The sequence below is a fragment of the Nelumbo lutea genome, chromosome 8 (assembly GCF_056320005.1).
Source record: "Nelumbo lutea isolate HS-2025 chromosome 8, American lotus-T2T, whole genome shotgun sequence".
In the NCBI taxonomy this organism is placed as follows: domain Eukaryota; kingdom Viridiplantae; phylum Streptophyta; class Magnoliopsida; order Proteales; family Nelumbonaceae; genus Nelumbo; species Nelumbo lutea.
In genome coordinates this window covers 50826689-50844095 of record NC_142691.1, presented here as the reverse complement: position 1 = coordinate 50844095, position 17407 = coordinate 50826689, and the positions used below count along the sequence as shown (strand labels likewise).

Genomic DNA, 17407 nt, shown 5'->3' with positions numbered 1-17407 from the left:
AATGAATAGTGATTCTGCCTTTTATTGATATTATTTTTCAAAAGTTATCTTATTTTTAATTTTTTTTTAAATATTACTTTTACTAATATTAGGGCCCAAAAGTTGCCCTTATATGCTATTATCCCTAAAAAGAATTGTAAAGGAAAAACAAGAGAATCCTAACACGGCTGTTGTTGGTTTTGGGTGATTGAGTTTTGTTCTTTTCTGGGTTGAAGATTAAGTCTGGGTGGTCTTAATGAAAACTATCACTTAAAAACCATTTTAGTGAGAATTCAAACTTAATCTAATCTCTGTTTGTGATAGGAAGAAGGCTAAACAAGTAGAGGAGATACCCAGAAGGCCCAAACATTACCTTTTAAGGCTTTATTCCAGTCCAATTAATATCCTGCACCAAAATATAGGTGATGTAAAACAATTAAAGTGCTAAAAGATAACACAAGCAGAATGAAGGAAATGAAAAAATACCTAAGCCAATGGTTGAGTCCGGGCAATGTTGTAAATCAAGTTGTAAATCAAGTTTACTACTCATGAGTCAAGACAAGCTATTTTACAAGCTCATCTCAGAAGCCCCCCACTCCATCCTTCCGTATTAAGCAAATGGACATTCAATGCTTAGCTCTCTTTTACTTTCTCAACAACTTAATTTCAAGTCATTTTTAATTCAAATGTTCTATATATGCTTAGAAAGCCTATTTTATTGCTATTTCGATCCGCTATTTTAATTAAATTTTAATGTTGTTAAAACTCCTAAACATCCTATTAAATAAGCCTAGAAAATGTTGATGCTCATTAACCACAAATTTGATCATCCCAGTTCATCCAAAGTGTAGATCTCATTCTATTATTCCATTGTAGAAATAGATGGCGTCGACATTTCATCAGGGTGGCGTCGATATTCCATCAGGGTTCTGAAAGTAATGATGATAACAGAAATTATGAAACCCCATTAGCTCTGATTGAAGAATACAGAAGAAACTCTGAGGATAAGCATCATGCTTCTGAAAGTAATGGTGATGCCAGCGAAAAAACCCCATTACTTCTGATGGAAAAACACAGAGAAAACTTCAAGGACGAGGACGGGAATCACCAGGAGTTGTTTGCTTCTATCAAACAGAAGCTATGTCTTACAAGTGTTGATAGTTCTATATATGCAGCCTCTGCTATCATTATCTACAGAATACCGAAGGTACTTCACGAAATCAATAAGAAGGTTTATGTCCCTCAGACAGTTGCAATTGGCCCCTTCCATTATAGCAGGTCAAGTCTCCAAGGTATGGAAGAATTTAAACAACTATATCTTAAAGCTCTTTTCCATCGTACTGCCAACTGGGAAATAGCGATGCATGAGTGCATCGTTCTCTTGAAGAAAGAAGAAGAAACTGCACGAAAGTGCTACTCCGAACCCATAAAGCTCCTTACAAATGAGTTTGTAACAATGATGTTAGTAGATGGTTGTTTCGTTCTCGAGTTGTTTTATAGGTACTATGAGAAGATGCAACAGCAGAAGCAACAACAACATCCCAGTACCACCACCAACGATGACGACCAGGATCCAATGTTCAAGCAAAATTGGATGCTCCCAAAAATATTATACGACATGCTATTACTTGAAAACCAACTTCCCTTCTTTATCCTCGAGTTATTGTTTCAGAAAACAATTGCCTGCATCTCAGAAGTTTCCCTCGAGAAACTTGTACACAACTTCTTTGAAAACATACTTCCAACAGGAACATGGATCCAGGACATTGATAGCTTTGAAGGCAAGCATATACTCCACCTATTACGCCAATTTATGTGTCGTCCATCGGGATTGAAAAACATAGAAACAACTCGAGAGCCCAAGTTAACATATTCTGTGACAGAACTCAGAGAAGCTGGAGTCAAGTTCAAGAAGAAGGAGAATGCCGATAGCTTCTTAGATATAACCTTCACAAATGGTATATTAGAAATCCCAAATTTAGTTGTTCAAGGCTACACCGAATGCCTATTTCGAAATTTGATCGCATTTGAGCAGTGTTACCATTTTTGTACTAGTCGTATCACATCTTATGCCTTCTTCATGGATAGCCTCATCAACATTCCTGAGGATGTTCAGTATCTCAACAAGAAAGGAATAATCACGAATGTCATGAGCAGCCATGAAGAAGTATCGGTTCTGTTCAACAATATTAGAAAAGGAGCTTTCATCCATAACTTCTACTATGCCGATCTTTGCAGGCAGGTTAATGAACATTTTGAAAATCGTTGGAATGTCTGGAGAGCAATTTTCCGACGCAAACATTTTCAAAATCCATTCACGGTTGTCTCACTTATTGCTGCAGCTTTACTTCTTCTTCTCACTTTTACAGGGACCTTGTTTGCTATGCTCTCTTACTTTATCCATAAATCTTGACCTGTGGCGTCTTTGATTGAATAGCACCAGCTGCGTGTGTGTTTCCATGAATATTTAAAAGTCGATGATCTTCCCTTTCAGCGGTGGAAAGGCAAATCCATTACTGTAGGTTGAAGATTGAAATTACTTTGTATCGTTTCATTTTGTCCTTTGTGTGATTTCATTTTGATTGTGTATTTTGTTTCTGTCCAAAGATACTCCAATAAAGTACTTTCGTATTTTCCTTGTCACCTCTAATTAATCTTGTGACCACCGTGTAATCACTAATCAGTGGAGCAACTTTGGCCAGATTGGGTCTGGTTGAGGTCAACCCAAGCCCAATTTGAGGCAAAGGTAGTATACTTCTACCTTAATCCAACCCTTAATCTGATGAGTATGGGTTGTGTTGGGTCAGGTTAGTCCTGTAAATTCACGACAAAAACTTCAACACAGTTTTTACGACAACATTTTTTTTGGGTCTAATTAAGAATAAAATAGCATAAACATTGACGCAGCATGGAAGCACTGGAAACCGGAGCTGGCTATGCAAGCATCGGGCGATCGCTAGCTTCTAGCAAAAAACACCGAATTCTCTAGGAGAGAGAAAAGGTGGCGAAAACTCAAAGAAAAGAACTAGAAGAAACTTAGAAAATCTGAAGTATGAATTGATAAATAATTTTGGGAAAATAGTAGTATTTATAATACATTTGGAAATTGTAAAAGAACTAGGAAATAATAACTAGGATAGATCTAAATATCTAATCTGATAGGATCGAACTCTCCTTGGTTTGATCTCCACCGTCCGATCTCCCTAGATGCATGGATCTTGGATTATCTTGCTAATCTTGATGCTTCTTGGAGTCTTTCTTGATAATCTTGGAAGAGTCTTGCATTATCTTGCTAATCTTGGAAGTGTCTTGCTAATCTTGGATTCTTGGATCCCTTGCTTATCTTGAATTCTTGGATCTTAGTTAACTTATCCTTATCCTAGGAATTGCCGCCCCTAGGGATGAGATGGGCCTTGTGATGGGCCTCCATCATTCTCCCCCACTTGGAGAGAACTCGACCCCGAGTCGTGACTAGGGTAGGCGAGTGTTATTTTCAGCAGGTACCGATGAAGGTCAGCAACGTTGAAGGTCCTGGACATACCCATATGATCTGGTAAATCTACTACATAGACATTGTCATTAATCTTCTTCACGATCTTATATGGACCATACTTCCGAGGCTTCAACTTGTTGTAAGTACCTACGAGAATCATTTCCTTCCTTAAGAAGACCATAACCTCATCACCTACATCAAACACTTGAGGTCGGCGGTGCTTGTCTGCGGCCATCTTGTACTTGGCGTTGGATTGCTCTAGCTTCTACTTCACTGCCTCTTGGACAGACTGGATTTGTTCTGTCATCTGTTCTGCTGAGATATTTGTGCTGGGTACTCTGGGTAGTTTCACTAAGTCTAGTGCATGGTTAGGGACCTTCATGTATACGATGGAGAATGGGGATCTGCCTGTAGAACTGTGTACTGCATTGTTGTAGCGAACTCAGCCTGGGCTATGGCAAAATCCCATTGTTTTGGCCTCTCTCGGCATATGTTGCGGATTAAATTCCCTACGGTCTGGTTTACCACTTCTGTTTGTCCATCTGTCTGCGGATGGGCTGTACTGCTGAAATTAAGTGATGAGTCAAACAACCTCCACAGGGTCATCCAAAAGTGATTGAGGAACCATGTGTCACGATCTGAAGTGATGGTCTTGGGTACCCCATGTAAGCGGACAATCTCCCTGAAAAATAATTTGGCTATTGAAGATGCATCTGTTGTTTTCTTGCATGGGAGGAAGTGAGCCATTTTTTAGAATCTATCAACCACCACGAAGACAGAGTCCATGTTCCTCTGAGTCTTTGGCAAGCCTAGCACAAAATCCATGGATAAGTCTTCCCATATAGCAGTAGGAACGAGTAGGGGCAGGTAGAGACCTGTGTTCCGGGTTTGTCCCTTAGTTGTCTAACAAACATAGCACCTGCTTACAATGGTAGACACGTCCCTTCTTAATTTCGGCCAGTAATATCGCCCCCTTACTGCTTCTATTGTTTTATCCCTTCTCAAGTGTCCTGCAAATCCACCCCCATGCAAATCCCTGATGACCTTTTCGCGGAGGGAGGCAAGGGATACACAGTTTTTCTCCTTTCATAAGGAACCCATCATAAATAAAGAAGCCCTCTGCTGGCTGCTTATTCACGCATTTCTCCCATACCTGTTGGAAGTCTTCATCCTGGGCATATAAGTCTTTCAGGCACTCAAAACCCACAATCTCAACACTGAGGGTCTTGATGAGAGCTACACGCCTGCTAAGTGCATCAGCCACTTTATTTTGTTGTCCTGCCTTGTACACAATTTTATATGGGAACTTGTCTAGGAAGGCAGACCATTTAGCATGCAAATCACTTCTTAATTGCTTTTGCCCACTAAGATATTTTAGGGCCTGGTGGTCAGTGTAGAGAACAAATTCTTTTGCAATTAAATAGTATTCCCAAGTCTTCAGGGCTCTAATCACAGCATAAAATTCTTTGTCATAGGTGGACTACTTTCTTCTAGCTTCACATAATTTTTCATTGAATAAAGCAATGGGCCTCTTTTCTTGGGACAATACAGCCCCTATGCCAACTCCACTAGCATCACATTCAACTTCAAATAGTTTATTAAAATCTGGCAAGGCAAGAACAGGAGCAAAACATAATTTTTCTTTTATGAGAGCAAAACTTTGCTCTTTTTCTTCTCCCCATTGAAATTTACCCTTTTTCAAACATTCAGTAATGGGAGCCATGATACTACTAAAATTCTTAATAAAGCGCCTATAGAAGGTTGCTAACCCATGAAATCGCCTGACATCTGTGACAGTGGATGGGGTCGGCCACTCCCTAATGGCTTTCACTTTTTCTTCATCTACTTTCACACCATCCTTACTTATGATAAATCCTAGGAATAATAAATTATCATTCATGAAGATGCATTTCTTCAAATTAGCATATAATTTATTTTTCCTCAATGTATTCAAGACCTCCCTAATATGTCCCACATGCTTAGTGATAGATTTGTTGTATATCAAAATATCATCAAAATAGACTACCACAAATTTACCAATGAAGGGGCGTAATACCTAGTTCATCAGCCTCATGAAAGTACTGGGTGCGTTGGTTAGTCCAAAGGGCATGACTAACCACTCGAACAAGCCATCTCTAGTCTTGAAGGTTGTCTTCCATTCATCTCCGGGGACGGATCCTAATCTAATGATAACCACTCCTGAGATCAATCTTTGAGAAAACTACAGCTCCATTAGGCTGGTCCAGCATGTCGTCCAGCCTGGGAATAGGAAATTTGTACCCAATGGTGATCTTGTTAATGGCTCTACTGTCGACACACATTCTCCAACTGCCATCCTTTTTAGGTGTTAATAAGGTAGGTACTGCGCAAGGACTCATGCTGATTTGAATGTGTCCCTTTTTTAATAATTCATCTACCTTTTCCCGTAAGATTTCATTCTCCTTAGGACTCATCCTGTAATGTGGGAGGTTAGGTAGACTGGCACCTGGAACAAAATCAATATGGTTTTGTATGTCTCTCGTGGGAGGGAGTTCATTTGGTAACTCCTTTGGAACTACATCATTAAATTCATCCAGTAGTCCCTGTACTTCTGCTGGGATTTTATTTTCATCATTAACATCTTCTCCTTTTACTACTAGCAAATGTATTTCATGAGTATCCTTACACTCTTTAACAAATTCAGCATGATGATGGGTGATAGTAAGGAAATTCTTCTCATGTGTTTTTGGAACATTTGTAATATTTTTTTCTGCTATGGGTAACAAAGTATAACGTGTACCTTCTTTTTCAAGTTGGTAGGTATTCTTCCTACCCATGTGCCTTGCATCTGTATCAAATTGCCAAGGCCTCCCTAACAAATTATGGCAAACATCCATATCTACAATATCACAATATGCTTCATCATGATACTTACCAATTGAAAAAGGTACCTTGCAGCGTTCTTCCACTCGTACGCCGCCTCCTTCCTTGATCCACCCAATCGTGTATGGGTTGGGATATTTTTCAGGAATCAGCTGTAATTGTTGGATGACATCCCTGGAAATAATATTTTCCTGACTACCACTGTCAATAATTAAATTAAATAATTTCCCTTGGCAGTATATCTGGTACGAAATAATTTGTGCCTTTTAGAAGTATCCTTATTTTTCTGGGACAACATTAATTTTCTTACCACACAAGTATACTCCTCATGTTCATATGGACCCTCTTCATCCTCCTCATCAGGTCCACAATATACTTCCTCCTCAATATCTTCTTCCTCCTCCCTTTCTACCATATTAACTGCCTTCCTCCTGGGACAGTCACTGGATCTATGTCCAACCTCATTACATTTAAAGCATTTAATAGGAGTAGGCTTTGCATAGGGATTACTGGGTTTAGGAGGGTTGGAAGGGTTATCTCGAGTATGTCCTCCTGTAACAACCTTACTGGCGTTAGTTGTACTTGTCGGGTGAGAAGACTGTACTGTCGAGACTGATTTGTTCCTGTCGACAGTTGTCGGTCTGTTGTCACTTCCGCTGTACCGGCGATAATTATCACTACGTGCCTTGTCTTGGAACATCAATTCTGCTTTCAAGGCTAGGTTCCTTGCTTCCTGCACACTGAGAACCATCTGTACACCAATTTTATCTCTGATGGACGGTCTCAAACCGCTTAGATAACGGGCTGCCTACTGGTTATCACTTTCAGATAATTAATTTCTCTCAACTAATCGCAAAAATTTAGATGTATATTCATTAACACTGCGAGAACCCTGCGCACACCTCTAATAAGATTCGAACATATATTGTTCGTAGTCAGGAGGTAAAAATCTACCTTGGATTAATTGCTTCATGCGCCTCCAGGTTCGAATAGGACCCCTTCCTTCTCTCATCCTGGTCTCTCTCATCCGTTCCCACCAAACAGATGTGCCTCCCTTTAATCGAAAAGCTACTAGTTTTACCCTTCGGTCCTCTGGTATTTCCATGTAATCAAAGAACCTATCGACTTCTATGATCCAATCCAGAAGTCCCTCTATACCAAGATCTCCACTAAAAGTAGGAATATCTACCTTGAGTTTAAATTCATCATTATTCCTACGATGATTGAAATTACCTTGATTGTGCCAATTTCTACCGTTTCTGTCGTTGCCGGGAAGAACTGAAGCACCACCAAATTCGAAATCATCATCACTGTCGTTGCCCTCAATCATATATCAATAAATGCATACATGCACGGGGAAAATTTGTCCTCTAAAAATTCCAGAAATATTCAGAGGACATTCATGCTTTTTTTAAGTAGTATAGATAATAATAATAATGTTCAATTTTTCCCACAACTTTTTATGTTTCTGTGCACAAAAATAATTCATTTTTATTACACTTATTTTTGTTTAATATGATGAATTTACAGTATTAGATATGTGCCCAAATGTTTTTTTTTTTTTTTGAAAAATGTACGTATCTTTTCATTTTTTGTGTTTTAATCTTTTTTTAATTTTTATTATTTAATAATGGCATCAAATGTTGACACATTTGACCCAGAAGTTGAATTGTTGACCCACCTCAAAATAGGAAAAACAATTCCATTTTTTAGTTGATTTTAAATTTTGTATTTCATTCCATTTTCAATAAAAACAATTGTCTCATTTATTTTTCTTTAATATGATTAAGACAAAATATTAGAGGCATGTCTAACTTTTTACAATTTTCTATTTTTTTTTATTCACTTCTATTTTTTTAAGTTTTATTAATAAACTATGACATCATGGCCTATTTGGGTGTAAGGCATGCAGGCTGGGTTGGTTAAACTTAAGGCCCAAATGCTGCTTGAAAAATAAAAAACTGAACTCGTAGGCCCAGATTCGTCCTAAGGACCGAAAATCCAAACCCAAACTGTATAAAATTGCAGCAGGTTGGGTCAGTTTGGGCTCAGGTTGGACCCGCCCAAGTTGCACCTATTGAAATGGATTTTATTAGTTGCTGAAACAATCTAGCTAGTAATTGCTTATGTTGATTATCTAAGATTGGCTATGTGGAAAAGGGTTGGGTACAGGCATGGTTTTTAACTTGTCATTGACCCAGGCAGTTGAACCGTTCAAACCGTCATCTGATTAAATTTCTGGATTCAGTTCTCATAAAACCTAGGCTTTGTTAAAAAACCATTGACTTGAACCATTGAACAACCCGGATGATTGAACCGTCAAACCGGCGACCCAGTAAGTGGGTCAACGACAAGTTAAACTGTCGACCTATACAGTTAGTCCATTTTTTAGGTTTAAGAATTTGAAAAGTTCCCCAAAAGTCCCAACTCGAGCCCCCCTTCTCTTTTTACATTTTTTTCAGTTTTTCTCATATTTTGTTTGCATTTTTTTGCATTTTCGGATATATATGTTTTCATAAATATTAGACATTTTTATAAGTTTTAAGATATTTCAGACATTTATTTAACTATTTATAATTTTATCATTTTCTAGATATTTGTATATATATATATATATATATATATATATATATATAACTTTTTGCTATTTTAATGATGATATCAATTCGGCCACCCGATCGAACAGGTGACCCATGACCCGTGACCCGTTGGGAAAACTGAGTCGGTTTTGAAAACAATGGGCATAGGTTATTTGTACTCATCAGGTTGAGTACTCGGTTGAGGTTCCCTTGTCTGAAGTTGGGCTTGGGTTGACCTCAACCCAGACTGTCATACCCAACCATGCCCGAATTGCGCCCTAATGGGCCTAATCACACATAGGTGACAAACAGAATCAAATTGAAATAAGGAGAACCTGAAGGTAGATCATTGACTTGTAATTATGCATGGATACACACGCACCCAGATAGAGCTATTCAACTAAAGTGAGAAAAAGTAGAACTGCAGCAATGAGTGAAACCACCGTGAACGGATTCTTAAAATGTTTTCGTTGGAGAATTGCTCTACAGACATTCCAACGATTCTCGAAATGCTCATTAACCTGTCTGTAGAAGTCAGCGTAGTAAAAGTGAGGAAGGAAAGCTCCTTTGCTAAGATTGTTGAACAGAACTGTTACCTCTTCATGTCTGTCCATCACATGCGTAACTATTCCTTTCTTGTTGAGATACTGGACATCCTCTAGAGTGTTGATGAGGTTATCCATAAGGAAAGCATAAGACATCCGACAAGTACAAAAATGGTAGCACTGCTCAAATGCTATCAAGTTTCGAAATAGGCATTCGGTGTAGCTCTGAACATGTAAATTCTGGATTTCTAGTACACCATCTGTGAAGCTTATATTTAAGAAGCCATCAGTGTTCTCCTTCTTCTTGAACTTGACTCCAGCTTCTCGGAGTTTTGTCACAGACTTGGGGTCTCGAATGTTCGTTGCTACGTTTTCCAAATTTGATAAACGACACATAAATTGGCGGAGTAGATGAAGTATATGCTTGCTGCCTTGGACGTTATCAATATCTTGGATCGGAATTATGTTTTGAAAGAACTCATTGACAAGTCTCTCGAGTGAGATTGGTTTAATGTCAGTAATGGTGGTGTTTTCAAATAATAAGATGAGGATAAAGAATGGAAGTTGATTTTCAAGTAATAACATGTCGTATAATATTTTTGGGAGAATCCAATTTTGATTGAATATTAGGTCTGGGTCATCGTCGATGTTGTCCTCACATACTGAGCAAATTTGTGGAAAATTCTGATGTTCCATTATGCAAGATACAACGTATATATATACAATTCCTACGTCTGAATTTAGGAGATTCAGTTGTAGTAGGAAACTACTCATTACAGCTGGCCAAAGAAATCTAGGAAACTGCTAATTATAACTAGTTAAAGACGTCTTAATTACAGCTAGCGAAAGAAAAGAAAGCTTCCTAAATACATGCAGCTTCCTAAAAATACATGCTAAAATATTTACATTCCTATATGAGAATAAATCTCCCAATACTTCCCTTCAAATTGGTGCATGAAGATTTCGAATGCCCCAATTTGCCAAGGAAATATGCGAATTTCTCTTTTCCAAATGCCTTCGTCAAGATGTCAGCCAACTGTTCTGTGGTTTGAACAAGGCAAGTAGCAATGTTCCCATGCCGTATCTCATCTCGAGCAAAATGACAGTCGACTTCAATATGCTTTGTTCTCTCGTGAAACACTAGATTTGTGGCTATATGCAGAGTTGCCTAATTATCACAATACAATCGCGCAGGTTCATCATGCACCACCCCCAAGGACAATAGAAGTTTCTTCATCCACTTCAACTCACATCTTGTCGCAACCATCGAACGATATTCTGCTTCTACAGAGGAGCGCAACACAGTATGTTGTTTTTTCGTTTTCCAAGAAACCGGTGACTGCCCCAACAGAACAAAATAGCCAGTCAACGAACGCCACGTTAACTGGCAGCTTGCCCAATCAAAGTCGCAATAAGTATACAGACGCATATCGCTATCAGAACGTAACAATATATCTTGTCCAGGATATCCTTTCATATATCGCACTACTCGCAGAGCTGCCTCCCAATGTTCTTACCGTGGACTTTGCATGAACTGAGCTAGGATATGAACACAATAACACAGTTTGGGTCGTGTGATGGTTAAGTATATCCACCGTCCCACTAATCGTCGATACTGATTCAGATTTTCTATTAGAGCGCCATCTGCCAATGCAAGATGATGATTCTGTTCAATGGGCACGGATGTTGGTTTGGCTCCCAATAGTCCACATTCCGAGATGATGTCTAGGGCATACTTCCGTTGAGACAAAAATATTCCCTCAGGGCCACGAGCTACTTCAATACCTAGGAAATATTTGAGTGAACCCAGATCTTTCATATGGAAGCATCAATTGAGATACTCTTTGAATTTCATAATGGCTACAGTATCATTTCCCCCAACAATCAAGTCATCAACATATATCAGCACGTGCAAACAAACATTGTGTTTGAAATAGGTGAACAAAGAGTAGTCAGGATACAATTGAACAAACATGAATTGTATCAAGGTCGTTGTTAACTTCGAGAACCAACATCTAGGAGCTTGACATAATCCATAGAGAGATTTCTTTAGTTTGCACACTCTTGTTCGATCCTTAGATGTAAAGCCTGGAGGCAACTGCATGTATACCTCCTCATTCAAATCCCCATGCAAGAATGCATTATGTACATCCATCTGATGCAACTCCAGTTCCTAGCAGATGCCACGGCTAAGAAGGTTCGAATTGTCGTCATTTTGGCCACAGGAGCAAAAGTCTCATTGTAATCAAACCCCTCAACCTGTCTATTCCCGAGAATAACTAGGCGTGCCTTATGCCGTTCAACCGTCCCATCCGAATTATATTTGATCTTATAAACCCATTTACTCCCCATTGCCTTTTTCCCGGGAGGTAGAGTCTCCAATGTCCAAGTACCATTATCCTCCAGAGCCTGGATTTCCTTCCTCATAGCTTCTCTCCATTTCTCATTTTTTATTACCTCAGAAAATATGGTGGGCTCGGCTCCTGTAGTAACTGCAGCTAAGAAAGCTTGACGTCTAGCAGAGAAGTTAGTACATGTCACATAATTCGCTATGGGATAGGGAGTCGTACCTAAGGACTTTGATTTAGAATTGGCTTGTGTGAATGGGGTCTTTCAAACATCGAGCAATGTAGGTCACGTAAGGCTTTAACAAAACAGACGGCATGCGATGTCGATGTCCCCTGCCAAGTTGCTCCTCTAGTGCTGTTTGTGGTGTTGGATCCACACTAATTTTGTCCTCATCACCATTAATTTCCACTTCCTACACACCCCTCCGTCTCCTTCCTCCTCCTCTTTTCCATCATCATTATTTTCAAGGCTCCCCCTATCATTCACACAAATATCGTCTTCGTCACTCTCCCTGTCTTTATTTCCTCTATGGTTGTAAAAATCATCATCATCAACCACGGCATCAACTGGTGCAATGGCTGGGCCAGGGTTGTTTTCCAAAGTTACTTCTAAATTACCGGCATATGGAAATACATTTTCATTAAAGACTATATCACGGGAGACAAAATATTCACCTCTTTCAACATCATATACGCGCCAACCTTTCTTTCCACAGGGATAACCTACAAAAACACACTTCCTACTCCTCTCTCCAAACTTATCATTGTCTCGAGGACTCCAATGAGCATAGCAAAGACAGCCAAATATTCTCATTTGCTCATATTGAGGTGGCGTCCCAAACAGTACCTCATATAGAGTCTTCCCGCCAAGTACAGAAGAAGGTGTCCTGTTTATTAAGTATCCGACGGTTAAGACACACTCCCCCCAAAAACAAATGGGCAAACCAGCTTGAAATTTCAATGCTCTCGCAACATTCAAGATATGCCTGTGTTTTCTCTCCACCCAACCATTTTGTTGAGGTGTCTCAACACACGAAGTTTGATGTAGAATGCCATGAGTCTCAAAGTATGATTTCAAGCTTTTAAATTTTGTTTCATTATCACTTCGAACAGTCCTAACTTGCTTGCCAAATTGACGTTCTGCCATGGCACAAAATTTCTCAATAATATGTGCTACTTCACTTTTTTCAAGTAACAAGTAAACCCACACAGCACGAGAATAATCATCAACAATGGTTAGAAAGTAAACGGCACCACAAGAGGCAGGTACTTTATAAGCACCCCATGTATCACAATGGATTAGAGAAAAACAATCATCAGCTTTATATTTACTTTTAGGAAAAATTTCCCTAGTTTGTTTTGCTCTGTAACAAACATCACATGGCTTATCTCCTTCAATTGTACTATTTAATTTATCTACTTTAGGAAGAAAAGATAATATCTGTTTAGACGGATGCCCTAATCTGTGATGCCATAACTCACATTCATTCATTCCATTTGTTCTATTCGCCCGAACCGGTGTTGCTCCTCTAAAATGATAGACCCCATCACACTGCTCACCCGCTCCAATCAGAATCCTCGAGGCTTGGTCTTGTATCACACACAGCATGTCAGTAAAAGTGACAGTATAATTCATCTCCTGCAATAATTTTGCTACAAAAATAAGGGTGTAGTTCATTCTTGGTACGAAAAGCACATGATGTAAATAAATATTTCCACCCAAATGTAAAGTCCCTTCCTTCACTGCAGTGGTTTGCTTCCCATTGGGAAGTCCCACCGGACACGGTGTAATATTCCGAACATCAAAAATTAATTTCTCCAGTCATATGGTGCGACGCCCCGGAATCAATTATCCAATCAATAGAATTTTTCTTACCATAAAGTCTTTCTATTCCACCAGATTTATGAGAATTCAGAATATTAAGAAGTGTTGTCCATTGATCTCCACTCAGCCCAGGAAATCCACTACGATCATGATCATTCGTGGTTCTAGCCTTCTGTCCTCCAGTCTCACTCGCCGCTGCTTGGCAGCGTTTGCTCTTGCATTGCTCCCTCATCCACGTCTGCCGGCACCCATGCTCGAACCACCTCGCCCACGACCTGCTCCTTTCCCGGTTGAGCGTGGTCTATCTCCCCATCATTCTGGATATCCGATGACCTAAAAGCAGTCCTTTGCTTCATGTCTAGATTTTCCACAGTGTGTACAACTCACGTTTTTATCCTCCGTACGTGCAGCAACTGCTTTCGCACCAGCACCCATATGTACCGCAAATCCCACGGCATCACTTCGTTCTTCTTTGTTCTTGGCTATATATTGATGCCTTTCCTCTTGAATGACAATTGCATAGACACGGTTCAAACTCGACAACGGCTCCATCCTCAAAATATTCGATCGCACAGTGCCATACTTTGTATCGTCAAGGCCCATTAAGAACTGATGTACCCTCTCTTCTTCTCACTTCTTTTCAAGTATGGTCGCAATACTGCATTTGCAACTGCCACAACGACATGCGGGTATTGGATCATAATCTACCAGTTCATCCCACATGACCTTCAGCTTCCCGTAGTAAGCCATCACTGCTTGTCCTTGTTGTTTACAAGCAGCCAAATCAGCCTTCAATTGATGGACCTGAGGTCCATTTCCAATAGAAAATCTCTGTCGCAGATCCTCCCACAAATCTTTCATGCTCTCCGTATATGATATAGTAGATCGCAAGGTTGGTTCGATAGTATTAAAAATCCATGCAACCAGCATTAAGTTCACCATCACCAATCTTCGATGTCAGTCGAGTCATCTGTTGGTTTACACAACGTTCCATCAACGAACCCAAGCTTTCTCTTTGCTCTGAGGGCATTTCTCATAGATCTCGCCCACTCCTCATAGTTCTCACCTTTCAATTGGACAGGTGAGATAATCATTCCAGGATTGTCAGACGGATGCAAGTAGTATGGCGAGAAGATGGCCATGTCCTTCCCTGCACCTTTTTTGCTATCTTCATCTCCACCGGACATGGTGGAAAATCTGTCGATACGCCTTCTGGCTCGCTAGTCGATGAGCTATAGTGGCTCTGATACCATGAGAAAATTTGTGGAAATTTTGTGTCTTCCATTATGCAAGATACAACGTGTATATATATATATATATAATTCCTACGTCTGAATTTAAGAGATTCAGTTGTAGTAGTAAACTACTCATTACAGCTGGCCAAAGAAATCTAGGAAACTGCTAATTACAACTAGCTAAAGACGTCTTAATTATACCTAGCGAAAGAAAAGAAAGCTTCCTAAATACATGCAGCTTCCTAAAAATACATGCTAGAATATTTACATTCCTATATGAGAATAGATCTCCCAATACATACATAACTTATGATATGTCCTTGTTGATTACACTGCTTCTCATAGTACCTGTAAAACAACTCGAGAATGAAGCAACTATCCACTAATATCATTGTTACAAACTCTTCACTGCTGAGTTCTATTGGTTTGGAATAGCACCTTCGAGCTTTTTCTTCGTTTTCCTTCAAGAGTTCGACGCACTTATCCAAGGTTGTTCCCCAGTTGGTAGTATACGACGCAGAATGCGTTTAAGATATAATTGTTTATATTCTTCCATACCTTGTAGGTTTGCACTACTACAATGAAAGAGGCCAATTGAAACTGTGTGAGCAAGGTTCAAAATATCAATGGGTATCGGACATTTTGATACTTGTTTTTTTATTCTTTTTTGTATTTCTTTTTTTTTCAAACTGGTTCAGGAAAGTCGGTCTAAGACCTCTCCATCCCCTGAATTGGTCAAACCTCTGATACACGCACTGTAGGGACATATCGGAAGGATCCCAAAATGATACATATCAACGGATACGAACCGATACATAACAATACTTTGAACCTTATGTCTTTGGGACATAAACCTTCTCATTGATTTCTCCAAGTGCCTTCAGTATTCTGTAGATACTGATGAGAGAGGCTACAAAGATATTATCATTTGTAAGACGCAACTTCTGTTTCATAGAAGCTAATAGCTCCTGACGCTCATCCTCATCCTTGGAGTTTCTTCCTTGTTCTTTGCTCGGAAGTAATGGGGCCATCTCTCTTCCATAATCATTACTTTCACTCAGCATATACAAGAGTGGGTTTTGAGTGAATCTTCTTCGGTGGTTTCAATCTAACTTTATCTTTTGTAATTATGTAATTATGCTTACTATCATGATTAACATTAACAAACAAACAATAAAAGGCCAGCCAGCACGTTTCAAACTCTTGCACCACTGAGTCTTAGTAATCATCTTTGGGCCCGTTTGGAAGGGTTTCAACTTTGAGTTAGCTGCTTTGAATTTACTAAGGTGATGTTTGGCATGGATGATGAATCCTTCTTGCTAATTATTCAAAAAAATTATTGTTTGGTATCATTTAGACCATGTAAGCTGATTTTTTTTTAATTTTCTCGGTACTGATTTTTAAGGGCCGATTATTTTTGTATTAGAGTTATTATTGAATGCTATGTTAGATGTCATATCATCCTCAAAAAATCAGAATCAACTAAAAATCAAGAAATCACTAAAAAAAGATGATCCCTAATAAAATGAGCTGATTTCAATAATTGATTTTTGATAAATTTCCTGAAAATCACCAAAATCGGCCAACTAAATAAAAATATCAACACTGATTCCTCTAACACTAACATGGCTCTCCGATACAACAGCATCATCAATGCCAAACATCACCTAAAACTAGCTTCACTGGACGAAAGCATGCTGGGGATTTCACATCCTTCTTACCCTTGATACAGAAATCAAATTAATAACAATCTATTATGATAACTATCACTTCGGTCAACCAAATCCTTGACCGGTCAGATAGCTATATCCATATCTGTTTTACTTGTATTTAAATTTGTATTTCAAATCTCGTGTATCCGTGTTATCACCACACCATTGTAAAGTTCAATATAAATATAAACACCTCATCTCACCTAAAAGCATCGGTGAGATAATTTTCAATTTGCTCAAACCCTTTGCACACCATTCTGTATCCTTCCCATTTTTTGTAAATGGTGCAGCAGATTACTATTAGTATGTATGGAAAAGGGGCGGTAAAGGATGTGGTTTTGGATTTCGGGTTTTTCACCAAACATAGCTTCTAGCATTTTCATGTCAAACCCATCTTAAAAAACCATGAATAGCTGTGTTAACTTTCTCTCAAATGGGTACTTTGTCTACTGAGTCAGTTGAAACTAGGAAGATGCTCAGGAAAAAAAAAATGAACTTAAAAGACATGAAGCTTGGACCGTAATTTAGATTTAACAAAGGATTAGCAAATATAGTATTAAGTTGATCATTTGTAATTGAAAAAAATAGGATGAACTGCAAAATATGTGACCTTTATGTTGCCACACTAAAACTTTTGTTGTCTCTCAAGTTGGATTCGGTCCAAGACTCTTGTTTTTTTTATTTTTAGGATTGGACCCCAGTCTAGCCCTTTATTAGCCCAAACCCGACTCGAGCCTGGTCCAACCTTATCCCAACCCAAGGTCGGCCCAACATTATAGAATGTACCCATGTATGTATATACGTATTTACTTCTTCTTTGGTACTCATA

At 39.0% G+C, this 17407-nt stretch overlaps 2 protein-coding genes across 2 annotated transcripts in view; one reads left to right on the top strand and one right to left on the bottom strand.

Annotated features, from left to right (window-relative positions):
• LOC148844128 (UPF0481 protein At3g47200-like) overlaps positions 1 to 2397 on the top strand; it is a 31288-nt gene extending 28891 nt beyond the window's left edge. Inside the window, exon 3 of the mRNA XM_088959505.1 lies at positions 815 to 2397. Coding sequence (XP_088815631.1) covers positions 815 to 2392 — 1578 coding nt within the window. The 3' untranslated portion in view covers positions 2393 to 2397. The remainder of the gene's footprint in view (positions 1 to 814) is intronic.
• Positions 2398 to 9305: 6908 nt separating this feature from the next.
• On the bottom strand, positions 9306 to 15897 carry LOC148844127 (UPF0481 protein At3g47200-like). Its single transcript, XM_088959504.1, has 4 exons — positions 15721 to 15897; positions 15203 to 15390; positions 12037 to 12068; positions 9306 to 10120 (listed from the first exon to the last, which is right to left on the bottom strand). Exons 1-4 carry the CDS (start codon positions 15895 to 15897, stop codon positions 9306 to 9308), a joined length of 1212 nt encoding a protein of 403 aa, XP_088815630.1.
• Positions 15898 to 17407: the final 1510 nt, after the last annotated feature.